The 13,787-nt window shown below is 40.2% G+C and overlaps 1 protein-coding gene across 1 annotated transcript in view; it reads right to left on the bottom strand.

The window, feature by feature from the left end:
- ANKAR (ankyrin and armadillo repeat containing) overlaps positions 1 to 13,787 on the bottom strand; it is a 51,314-nt gene that overhangs the window by 1,966 nt on the left and 35,561 nt on the right. The window contains 1 exon segment of the mRNA XM_043505465.1: positions 493 to 539. Coding sequence (XP_043361400.1) covers positions 493 to 539 — 47 coding nt within the window.

Genomic DNA, 13,787 nt, shown 5'->3' with positions numbered 1-13,787 from the left:
TATATCATCACAGAATATTGAGTAAATGTTCTTGAACATTGTGACCTAACATATTTGTGGCTTTTTAAAAAAGAGAAGACCACAAAGTTAAGTTGAGGCCACCTATGACAAACAGTAACTATTTTACATTTGTAACAGAAACTCTAAGGTGCCACAAGTACTCCTTTACTTTTTACGGATACAGACTAACACGGCTGCTACTCAGAAACTTTTATAGGCTCCTTACATTTACCAGTACTAATTAGCTAAATTAAAAAAATTGAGAATTCTAACTAAAGTCATCTGCCCACAGTTTCAAAAGTTAGGAAATGGGATATAGTACATGTAGCCTTATTATGGAGGTAATTTCTAAAATAAGTTAAATGTATGACTAAGAATAAAGTTAATTGTCTTTTGCAGAGTGTTTCTGCAGATCCCTGTTCTTGGGATGTGTTGACAGCTAATTAATTAATTCATCTGTGAACTTCAAAGTAAGTTAAATACATTATATACCTTTAGTATAGGTTGGAACTGCAGGTGGTCCTCCATTTATCTCCAAACTGTAAATAAAATATTAACAATTTAGGAATTCATGATCATTAAAGCACTCTGGTTTTTCCTTGGACTAATAACATGAAGGCCCTGGGTATTTTTTTTTAAATATATTTTCAGCATTTCTTATGAACTCACAGAACTCAAATGAGTTTGATTTTTAACTAATCTGCAATGATAATTAGATTAGATTTTTGGCCTCTAAACACATATATGATTAGCTTTAAGCACATGAGTAGCCCCTTTGAAGTTAATACCTTTATATCTAGGCATATAAGCATTTTTAAAATCCCAGTGTCAGAAAAAGTTACAAATACTTCTTAATTACTAATTTAGTACCTCAGTTTGTCTATAAAAATCAATATTATAATAATCTCGCAGAGATGTTGGAAGACTTAACTATTGTTTGCGAAGTGGTTTGAGATTCTCTAACTAAAGCTGCTTATTAACTGTTGTAAGAATTAAAAAAAAATTTAAACTCAAAGGATAATTAAGAGGGTGTTTGTTAGACTCCTAGGTGGACATGCTGATATCTATATGGATTCTTAATGCTTCTGGCCCATGTCACTTATTGAAAGTAATATGCTTCAGTATCCTTTTTATACATCTTTGTAAATTTAACAAAAAAATAAAATCAAGGAAGTATATCAATAAAACTAAACTCCCATCAATATTACTAAAATAAACTAAGCAATACTATTATCAAATCAAGATCAAATAAATAAATTAGTAATATTGGATTAAAATCAAATTATCAGATTAGTTAAATCATCAGATTGATACAACTACTAATCAAACCTCATAAGTCCTAAGAAGTATTCTAAGGAGGTTAGCTGTCTGTTTAGTTATAAACCCCCAACTAAAGAGTTTTACCAGAGGCAATGAAATATGAATTTAGACTTGGATGAATATTTTATACTGAAACCAAGTGATTAACGTATACACCACAATCTCAAAGCCAATTAAAATTTATATTTCAATTCTTACGTGGTGGATACCCCTTCCTTCCCACCTCCAACACAGATAATAACAGGCCTTAATAGAACATTCTGATAAATAAGAGTTGTCAAACTTCTGATTAACACTTTACAACTGGCAGTTTTAAGATTCTTAGTACACAGAATACAGAACACAAGTATTTCTATGAGGCAGAGTTTAGAGTTGTTTAAACCTGATGAGCTTTCTTTCTGGTGCCTTCTCTGTGTGGATCTTACAGATTCTCATGTACACAACCACAGTGCCACTTCCTAAAATTAAAAAAATAAAAGGATGGGATGTTTCCCAGCAAATAAAAACAAAAGGGGAAAAATTAGATACTTAAGAGAATGGGGTCTGTGAACTCTTAAGATCTCACAATCTTCTGAATTTTTCTGACATAGAAGCTAGAATTGCAGATGAGAAGCCAGAGGATAATGTTGCTGGGACTGTACCAGCAGACTTTCAGGTACAGGAAGACTTGTCAAAGGATGGTATAGCCTGTTAATTGGTGTTGTGATTTCCTTCCTCAGAGGTGAAATCTTGGAGTTCTGGAACATCAGTCTTCCCTCAGATAGCATGTTGACCTAAAAGGAGCAAACGCCCTTGGCCTTGCACTTGATTTTTCTGGTTTGCGATTTTTACTTACCCCACCTTACAGCACCTTCCTTGGAGATCTTCAGGCAAATCAGGTATAAAATACATCTTGGATTCTGACAGCATGGTCTAATCAGGTCAGAGTTAGGTAATATTTAGGCTAACGTCAGTTTGAAAAGGTCCTACTTAACCAAACAGTTTAAAAAATATTTATATTAGTTGTGGTGTACCACTTGCACTGTGAATCCGTGATACTCTAAAATACATATATTTAAAAAAAAAAAAGATTCAAGACCACTTCAGAGGATGTTAACGTTCCCCTGCTGAAAAGGTCTTATGCTGGCATCAACATACAGAAAGTGGGCCTTATGGATAACTAATTGCAAAGACCCTAGCAAACACAGAAGCCACTAGGCATGTATCCATCAGCATTCAACAACATTAAAAATAAATGTTGACATCTTATGACCAGATGCCCTTTTTTATTTTTGCAAACAAGACAATTTAGCAATCTTTATCTACTGGGTTATAAGTCATACAGAAAAGATTACTTTAAAGCTTACCAGATGGAACTGATTTACAATAAAAAATAAAGTTTAAACAAGGTTTGCATTCTCTTACTCTTTCAAAATATGACACTATGGGTGTTACAGTGTTTTATGGCCACTTTTAAAGAAAGATTTATAGATTCATAGATACTAAGGTCAGAAGGGACCATTCTGATCATCTAGTCCGACCTCCTGCACAACGCAGGCCACAGAATCTCACCCACCCACTCCTACGAAAAACCTCACCTATGTCTGAGCTATTGAAGTCCTCAAATCGTGGTTTAAAGACTTCAAGGAGCAGAGAATCCTCCCTCAAGTGACCCGTGCCCCATGCTACAGAGGAAGGCGAAAAACCTCCAGGGCCTCTCTGATCTGCCCTGGAGGAAAATTCCTTCCCGACCCCAAATATGGCAATCAGCTAAACCCTGAGCATATGGGCAAGATTCACCAGCCAGATACTACAGAAAATTCTTTCCTGGGTAACTCAGATCCCATCCATCTAATATCCCATCTCAGGGGATTAGTCCTATTTATCCTGAATATTTAAAGATCAATTACTTACCAAAATCACATTATCCCATCATACCATCTCCTCCATAAACTTATCGAGTAGAATCTTAAAACCAGATAGATCTTTTGCCCCCACTGCTTCCCTTGGAAGGCTATTCCAAAATATTCCATATTTGTATGATTCATCTACAGTTCTACCACTCATTAACAACATCTAAAACTTATAGACATGCACTTTATAGCACCACCACCACAAATATATGTGTAAGGTGGCAAAAGTCCCGTTGACATCAATGGGAGGAGAATTAGGCCAGTAATGAGCTATTTTTTTAAAAAATCCCAGACACACTTTTTATATCTTAAAATATATACACATTTCAAAAATCTCCCTTTCTTTTATTAAAAACTATTGTGGCTTACCCATATCACTCTCTAGTTCACTACTTTTGGTCATGGAACTAAGATGTGTGACATCAGTCTAGAATTTGGTGGTTAAATCTTTGTTACAGGTGCTTCATGTGTGAATTAGAGAGCATAATGGTCAATCCTTTATTGCAACAGTAGTACAATTCTGAAGGAGAGGTGAGATGATAAGCATAAATTCACAAAGCAATACCACATTCAAAGAATTACAATTACAGGCAAGAATCCTGTGTGTACACATTACTTTCTTTAGGGTCCAATCCTGCAGTTTATCTGCATACAAAGCTCACTGACTTCAGTGGGAGTTCTGCATACAAAGCAACTGAAGGATTGGGCTCTCTGAGATTAAAGGGGAAATCCTGCTCCAAGTGAACAGTTGAAGTAAGTGGAAGAATCAGGGGAGAGAAACCCTGTTTCACTGGCAGAGTACAGAACCTTTCCACAATTGCCCCAGTTCTTCCAGTGGCTATGGTACCTCACTCTGCATCGGGGGGTTGCCTGGCAGTCCAGAGTTGTTGCAGATCCACAGAGCATACCACTGCCACCAAAACCTTCTCCATACTGAGGTTGAGGAAACCCCTGCAGAGCTGTTCTCTGCAAGGTATAGAGGCTGCAGACTTCCATTTCTGGCTTTCTACATCAACGTCCCAAAACTTCTGCATTGGAACTATACTGATACCAGTTCAAGGCCATACCCTGCTCCTACCTGGACCAGAGAATTTGACTCTAAAAATTATTCTCTGTAATGTTAATCTTCCAGTCTGATGTTCCAGCCACATTGGGTTCTACAGGAACAAAGGACTGGAAAAATCTGACTAGAAATCTGGCATGCCATGAGAAAGCTGAAAATCACCAGAGAGCATTCCATAGGTGGAAAGAGCTTGAGATGAGACTAAGGTTAAAGGCCACCATAGATGATCAGCATCAAGAGAAGGCTGCATTAGAGTCTTTTTACTGGTTCTGAAAAGGCTCATTGCCATTGTGAGAATGCTTGCTACCCAAAACCTAGCACTTCAGATCAGCTGTATGTGCCAAAAAATGGAAACTTCCTTAAAATTGTGGAGCTGATATCGGAGTTTGATGCTGTACTCCAGGAGAATCTAAGAAGAGTCACCACCCAAGAAATGTACTGTGGCAAATTGCCGGCACTACTTTGATGAGTTTCACGCTTTCTCTTCTTGGGGAGGGTTCAGTGCACCATTTCTCACCCCCTGAACTGGGGTATTAACTGCCCCACTAGTGTCCTAAAGGAGGGGAGTGGAGAGGGAGGGACCCGGGCCCGCCCTCTACTCCAAGTCCCAGCCCAGGGGCCCTACGGATAGTGGTAAACCTCTTGAACTAGCAGTTCCTTCCCCTGGACTACTTCCCTCTCCTGCCCTTCAGCTTGTGGGGCTTCCTGCCCTCCCTTTGCACAAACCATGTATCCCTTTACCTAGGGTCTTGGTCTTCTAAGCCCACCGCAGCACTTCTCCAAACTCTCCTCTACTTCCCTCCGAACTGCTCTCTGCTGCAACACCAATCCACTCTGCTTCAACTCCTTCCCCTGTCTGATTGAAGCAGGGGGGTTTTATCAATCCACTTCCCTAACTAATTGCCTTAATTTTTGAAAGTCAGCCCTTTTGAAATCAAAAACCCTAATTAACAAAAATAAATCTGCAACTAGGGTTTTTGATTTCAAAAGGGCTGACTTTCAAAAATTAAGGCAATTAGTTAGGGAAGTGGATTGGACTGAAGAACTTATGGATCTAAAGGCAGTTGAGGCCTGGGATACTTTAAATCAAAACTGCAGAAGCTATCGGAAGCCTGTATCCCAAGAAAGGGGAAAAAATTCATAGGAAGGAGTTGTAGACCAAGCTGGATGAGCAAGCATCTTAGAGAGGTGATTATGAAGAAGCAGAAAGCATACAGGGAGTGGAAGATGGGAGGGATCAGCAAGGAAAGCTACCTAATTGAGGTCAGAAGATGTAGGGATAAAGTCAGAGAGGCTAAAAGTCGAGTAGAGTTGGACCTTGCAAAGGGAATTAAAACCAATAGTAAAAGGTTCTATAGCCATATAAATAAGAAGAAAACTAAGAAGGAAGAAGTGGGGCCGCTTAACACTGAGGATGGAGTGGAGGTTAAAGATAATCTAGGCATGGCCCAATATCTAAACAAATACTTTGCCTCAGTCTTTAATAAGGCTAAAGAGGATCTTGGGATAATGGTAGCATGACAAATGGGAAGGAGGATATAGAGGTAGATATTACCATATCAGAGGTAGAAGCGAAACTGAAACAGCTTAATGGGACTAAATCGGGGGGCCCAGATAATCTTCATCCAAGAATATTAAAGGAATTGGCACCTGAAATTGCAAGCCCATTAGCAAGAATTTTTAATGAATCTGTAAACTCAGGAATGGTACCGAATGATTGGAGAATTGCTAATATAGTTCCTATTTTTAAGAAAGGAAAAAAAAGTGATCCAGGTAACTACAGGCCAGTTAGTTTGACATCTGTAGTATGCAAGGTCCTGGAAAAAATTTTGAAGGAGAAATTAGTTAAGGACATTGAAGTCAATGGTAAATGGGACAAAATACAACATGGTTTTACAAAAGGTAGATCGTGCCAAACCAACCTAATCTCCTTTTTTGAAAAAGTAACAGATTTTTTAGATAAAGGAAATGCAGTGGATCTAATTTACCTAGATTTCAGTAAGGCATTCGATACCGTGCCACATTGGGAATTATTAGTTAAATTGGAGAAGATGGGGATCAATATGAACATCAGAAGGTGGATAAGGAATTGGTTAAAGGGGAAACTGCAATGGGTCCTACTGAAAGGTGAACTGTCAGGTTGGAGGGAGGTTACCAGTGGAGTTCCTCAGGGATCGGTTTTGGGACCAATCTTATTTAATCTTTGTTACTGACCTTGGCACAAAAAGTGGGAGTGTGCTAATAAAGTTTGCAGATGATACAAAGCTGGGAGGTATTGCCAATTCGGAGAAGGATCGGGATATTACAGGAGGATCTGGATGACCTTGTAAACTGGAGTAATAGTAATAGGATGAAATTTAATAGTGAGAAGTGTAAGGTTATGCATTTAGGAATTAATAACAAGAATTTTAGTTATAAGTTGGGGACGCATCAATTAGAAGTAACGGAAGAGGAGAAGGACCTTGGAGTATTGGTTGATCATAGGATGACTATGAGCTGCCAATGTGATATGGCTGTGAAAAAAGCTAATGCGGTTTTGGGATGCATCAGGAGAGGCATTTCCAGTAGGAATAAGGAGGTTTTAGTACCGTTATACAAGGCACTGGTGAGACCTCACCTAGAATACTGTGTGCAGTTCTGGTCTCCCATGTTTAAAAAGGATGAATTCAAGCTGGAGCAGGTACAGAGAAGGGCTACTAGGATGATCCGAGGAATGGAAAACTTGTCTTATGAAAGGAGACTTAAGGAGCTTGGCTTGTTTAGCCTAACTAAAAGAAGGTTGAGGGAGATATGATTGCTCTCTATAAATATATCAGAGGGATAAATATAGGAGAGGGAGAGGAATTATTTAAGCTCAGCACCAATGTGGACACAAGAACAAATGGGTATAAACTGGCCACCAGGAAGTTTAGACTTGAAATCAGACGAAGGTTTTTAACCATCAGAGGAGTGAAGTTTTGGAATAACCTTCCAAGGGAAGCAGTGGGGGCAAAAGATCTATCTGGTTTTAAGATTCTACTCGATAAGTTTATGGAGGAGATGGTATGATGGGATAATGGGATTTTGGTAAGTAATTGATCTTTAAATATTCAGGGTAAACAGGCCAAATCCCCTGAGATGGGATATTAGATGGATGGGATCTGATTTATAGAAAATTCTTTCCTGGGTATCTGGCTGGTGAATCTTGCCCATGTGCTCAGGGTTTGGCTGATTGCCATATTTGGGGTCGGGAGGAATTTTTCCTCCAGGGCAGATTGGAGAGGCCCTGGAGGTTTTTTTGCCTTCCTCTGTAGCATGGGGCATGGTTGACTGGAGGGAGGCTTCTCTGCTCCTTGATGTTTTGAACCATGATTTGAGGACTTCAATAGCTCAGACATGGGTGAGGTTTTTCATAGGAGTGGTGGGTGACATTCTGTGGCCTGCGCTGTGCAGGAGGTCGGACTAGATGATCAGAGTGGTCCCTTCTGACCTTAGTATCTATGAATCTATGAATCTATGAATCACGTGACTGGCTTCAGGTGCTCTAATTGGCTTCAAGTGCTTTAATTAATCTATAGCAAACTTTCTTCCCTGTACAGGGAATAAGGCTTCCTTCTAACACTCTCCTGCCCTCTGGCCATGCTGTATCACAGTACACACACCACTACCTTGGAAAAACAATTCAAAATAAGATTATACAGTTACTGGCAACAAAAGTAAAATAGGCAGGTCTGAAGTCAGCAAGATATTATTCTGTTATTCTGGACTGCGCACCTGACATCAGTCATACAGAACAAATGACTTTAATGGTGCGTTTTATAACAACAACAGAACCTAGTGAAAATGTCCCTGCAGTGGCGACTATCAGAGAACATTTTCTAGAATTTATTGACATTGCTGATACTACAGGAGCTGATATGACAAATGTGCTTCTTAAAAAGCTGGAAGATACGGGAATTGTGATAGCTCACGAGAGGTCAGGGCTACGATAACGGTGCCAACCTGAGAGGAAAGAACAGAGGAGTGCAGACACAGATCCGAGAGTTAAACCCTCGAGCTTTTTTTGTCTCATGCAGTTCTCATTCATTGAACTTGGTGGTCAGTGATGCAGCATCAGTTTCTAGTGAGGCTGCTGAATTTTTTTTAATGTATTTTTCTCTGCATCACCTCATCAATGGCAAATTTTGAAGCAACATCAGGGACATCTTCTCTGACACTGAAACCACTATGAGCCACATGATGGGAAAGTCGAGTGAAGGCGATAAAGCCTATCAAACACCAAATTGGGAAGATAAGATGATGCCATAGTTGTCATTATGGAGGATTATGCTATGACAGGAACTGTTCGTGGGAGAACAGTGGCAGAGGGAAATGGAATCACCAGAAACATACATAACTTCAAATTTCTGTGTGGCTTAGTGTTGTGGCATGACATACTGTTTGAAATAATGTTGTAAGCAAGAGACTCCAAGGTGTTGACCTTGATATATCTGGAGCAATGAAACAATTGGACAAAGCAAAGTCATACCTACAGTCTTACTGGTCAGATGAGGGATTTCAAAATGTTCTGAAGAGTGCACAGAAGTCGGCAGAGGAACTTCACACTGAAACTATTTTCCCACCCATTCAAGAATACAAGAGTCACCAAAGAAGATGACATTTTGATTACGAGGCACAGGATAATCCCATAAGAGACCCCAAACAACAATTCAAAGTTGAATTCTTTAACCAGGTGCTAGATTGTGCAATACAGTCAGTTGAAGAACGTTTCATACAGCTCAAGGAACACAGCAGTATATTTGGGATGTTGTATGATATTCCAAAACTCCTCACTACATCTGAAGAAGACCTACACCAGCAATGCAGGGCACTAGAGACAATGTTGACACATGATGACATGCGCAATATTGATGCGAGTGATTTAGGTGATGAACTGAAAGCTCTTTCAAGATACATTTCAGCAGGATCAACTCCAAAGGCTGTTCTGGAATGTACATGCACAAATAAGATGAACATCCTCTTTCCAAATGCTTTTTGTTGCTCTGCACATACTTCTAACACTTCCTGTAACAGTTGCCAGTGGAGAATGCAGCTTCTCCAAGCTCAAGTTAATAAAACCACATCTGCGCTCCACAATGACACAGGAGAGACTGGTCGGCCTTGCAACCATCTCAATAGAGCAAAAGCTGGCCCAGACTGTGGACCTTCAGGAAGCAGTTCAAATCTTTGCAATCAAGAAGGCATGGAAAGCACCACTTTGATTATTCAAACAAATAAAAATGCCAGTGTTTACTATGCAGACAAGAAAAGTTACATTTGCTGTTCAGTTTGAAAGTTGTGTTACTTAAAATTTTTGAATAAGGCATTTTAAGTTGTTAGTTCTCCTTTATTGGGGTAGGTAGCAGAGCAGTACCATGAGAGGACTAGAACAGGAAGAAGGCAGAATTGAGACCTTTCAAAGTTTTGGCCCAAGCGAGGGGTTATGGGGGGCCTCATTTGAGCTCCTTGTCTCAGGTGCCAAAATGTTGTGGGCCGGCTCTGAGCAAAGCCTTGGCTCTGCACACCCCAATCTTTCAGCCACCCAGCACAGCAGAGCTAGCACAGACCAGGGTATATACTGTGCAAACGAAAGTGCTGATGCAAATTAATTCTCCCGTGGAAGAAATGGGGAGCCTGCTCTCCAAGTAATAGTCTGCACCTGGATCCACAAACAGACTTAGATATTGCATTGATCTACACTGGAAAATATAACTAGACTCCATAAACCCTGCATTAGGTGCCTAGGCTATACAATACCGGAAGAAAGGTGCCAGAGAATGGGATCCACAAAAGCCAGCATGGTAGGTGGAGAGCCACCTAAGCTAGCCAATGGAAAATGCCAACAAGAGGTATGTGTCCCTAAATCCTGTCCCTCTCCTGGAGTTAGGTGCCTCAGTCTGCGCTGCAGGAAGGCATCTCTCTCTGCTTGCAATCCACAGCTGGGAACCCCTCTCCTCAAGTCAGGCACCTAAGCTGTTTCTTCCGAGATAGAGAGCAGCAAACACTTAAATCCACACAAAACCATCAGGGGAAGGAGAAGTACTCCCTTAAAATGTTTAGCCCAATGGGAGATCATGATTCAGTTCCCCCTCTGTGCCTGATGATAAGGGATTTGAATAGGATTTCCCACCTCTCAGGTAAGTGCCTTAACCACTGCACTATAGAGCCATTCACTCGCTCTCTGATCCAATTAATATCTAATTCTACAAAGTAGAAGTGCTTCAATAAGAGATTGAAGAGAAGTATTCTGAGGTAGATCTCTCTCAATAGGCAAAGGGGGGAATTAAACTGAGGTTTCACACTTCCAGGTGAGTTTCCCAGCCGCTGATCTAAACATTATAAGGGAGGCCTCCTTGCCCCATCCCACCCAACCCCACCATTTTGTGCAGAATGCTCAGAGCAAGGCCTAATAGACTGAACCCCACAGGCCAGATAAGCAGGGCAATACCTATCTTCACCTGCTTTGATGTTTGCGCTGTGGCTTATGAGATAGATGCCTGCCTGCCTGCCTGAAGCAACAGTGCACATGCCCAGCCTCTTGGATGCCTAGGAAACTTTTACAGCCAAAATTTAAGCACTGAGTGAGTTTAGGCACCTACGGAGTTAGGTGGCAGCTGAGCTAGGGTTTTCTGGATTGCAGTGGCACCTAAATCTGGGGTTTAGGTGCCTAAGTCCCTTTGTTTATCTGGGTCCCCATTCCTGCTTTGCTCCTGGGGCAGTGCAACTACACACTGTCTCTTTGTCAGGCCAGATTGTATAGTTACAATCCAGCCCACAGTGGTTGTGCCACTTTATTACCTTAAGTGTTATACACAACACACAAAAGAATTTTACAAATTCCTCATTAGATAAATAAAATGCTGAAGGCAAATTTTCCCCACTTGTTCTTAAGGTCCCAATCCTTCAGCATACAGAAGGCATTGAGAACCTCATAGCATCAGGCCTCTAACTCTGTTTGGCAGCTATTAATCTAAGTCTCTTTAGACACAGATTATATTAAACCAAAAAGAAAAGGAGTACTTGTGTACCTTAGAGACTAACAAATTTATTTGAGCATAAGCTTTCGTGAGCTACAGCTCACTCCATTGGATGCACCCATTAACATCCATTTATTAAACCATTTACATTAAAAGTTAGTGTGATGACAAGTCATCACATTTAGTATCAGAAACATACAAAATTGACACTAATTACGGAACACTTAGCTAGTTTGACTATCTTAACTTTGAATTTCTAAGACTTTCAGAATTTGGTGTTTCTTGTAAATTTAATCTTAAAAATTTTTTTTTTTAATTTAAAAAATTCTTGAAATTCAAAGTACTGATATATGTTTGAAACCTCATCACCACCACATAGGAGGGTTTTGTGTGGGAATAATATATTTAATTTATATTTGTTACATGTTAGTTTAAACCAGTGTTAGTTTAAACCAGTGTTTCCCAAACTTGGGACGCCACTTGTTCAGGGAAAGCCCCTGGCAGGCCGGGCCGGTTTGTTTACCTGCCACGTTCGCAGGTTTGGCCGATCGCGGCTCCCATTGGCACGGTTCGCTGCCCCCAGCCAATGGGGGCTGCGGGAGCGGCGGCCAGTATGTCCCCCGGCCCGCGCCACTTCCCGCAACCCCCATTGGACAGGCACAGTGAACCGTGGCCAGTGGGAGCTGTGATCGGCCAAACCCGCAGACGTGGCAGATAAACAAACCAGCCGGGGCTGCCAGGGGCCTTCTCTGAACAAGCAGCATCCCAAGTTTGGGAGACACTGGTTTAAAGGAAAGGAGGGGGATTCTATCAGAATCTTAGTTGAAGTCATCTACAAATTGTTTCCATGTATGTTGTCTTATAAGTCTAATGTTAGAGTCTCATTCAATCCATTTTCCATTTATGTCACAGTCTGTTCTTGAACAATGGATGGTATTTTCTGATTCCAGTCTGGAAGCATGCTTTTATTTTATTTATTATTGAGACATAAATTTAAGCACTGCACTCTTTTACTCAATTGTTCCCTTTAGCTTTAAAGTATCTCTTAGAACTCAAATGAAATTGTAAGGAATTAAGGTACATGGATATTTTAACATCAGGCAAATCACACTGTTTAGGTTTAAGTATGAAAGAGTAACAGCTGTTAGAAACGTAAAAATTACATGGAAGATTATCACCATATGTTCTAGGAATTGAGTGATTTATGTAATTCTGGGAAATAATTCTAAAAGAAATATAATCAATGACAGAATGAAATGAAAGGAAGCATCACTGTACAGAAGAGACAGTGTATTTATCAGCATTCCAAACCCTATGACTGATTCTGTTTCCTTTAGAATTCTCTCTTTATTAGCCTGAATGTAGTTATGATATTATAGTTCCTAATCATTCATGCAAGAGTTTGACTATAAAAAGCATTTCTAAAACTCTTTGTAACCATGGATATAGTTTGTCAGATATTCCTATTATGTCCTAGGTTTATTCGCTAGAATAAACTGATGTACAGTCCCATACCATACCTTCCATGAAAACTGTTTTATTGGATTGCTAGTTTTTATTTCCATAGCTGACTATAATTTATAGTAATTTAGAATACAGCAAAAGTAAATCACTTTTGTAACAGTAGTAGTGAATACAATCCCAGAAGTTCTGTTTCAGCAGTGTTCCCTGAATATGCTTACTGCAACTGCTAGCATGGCTGGCTTACCTAGGTCTTCTGACATATGAAGGCCTGGCCATCACTTCCTGTTACTCTGTGTAAATACACCTTGTAGAGGGGCAGGATAACTAGGAAGCATTGTGGTGCTGAAAGTTAATGAGCCTGCATTTAAACTTTGATTCCTGTTTACAGCAACATTTGTTAAAACATTCTCTCTCTTCTCATTTTTATTGTTGAGGGAAAGAAGTTGTAGGGTTTCTCTCATATCCACAACCCATCCCATATCCAGAGTTGGCATAAGGGGGTGGGGATAGTTTCCCATTGCAACCCCATGTGTAGAGGTGGGAGATAGGTTCCACCCTCACAACTGGAGGATAGGAGTGTGCAGCTAGTAGCTGTTGTCAACTCCTGATTTACTGAAACTACAGGGGAGTTCTATTCTAGCAACAGACATCTTTTCTGCACTGTTCCCAAAGGGCTATGGTTGAGAGAAGTCTAACTCTTAACATGTTCTTGTGGTGGATTATTAAGCCAAATTTATCTTTAACTATACCATTTAATCTGAACTGTCAAAGATCATCCATTGGTCCTCTTCTCCCACAACCATCGATACACTTTCTTCTATACCCCTTTATATATCCGGGGGAGAGGGGGACCTGTCATAATCTGCAGAGCCACCACTTTGTCCTCCAACTACCTCCATCACAAAAAGCTTAAAAAAGCAATACCAACTGCATATGGCTAGGCAGATTACAGACTAAACTCACTGCCTACTATGCAAAATATGCTTATTTTACTATTATCTTGTCCTCCCACTCTCTTCCTGCCCATCTGTTTGTTTCTTCTGGCTCTTCTGT

This window comes from Dermochelys coriacea, chromosome 11, assembly GCF_009764565.3.
Source record: "Dermochelys coriacea isolate rDerCor1 chromosome 11, rDerCor1.pri.v4, whole genome shotgun sequence".
Classification (NCBI taxonomy): Eukaryota; Metazoa; Chordata; order Testudines; family Dermochelyidae; genus Dermochelys; species Dermochelys coriacea.
The sequence above is the reverse complement of the archived record's forward strand: the minus strand, read 5'-3'. Positions and strand labels throughout refer to the sequence as shown.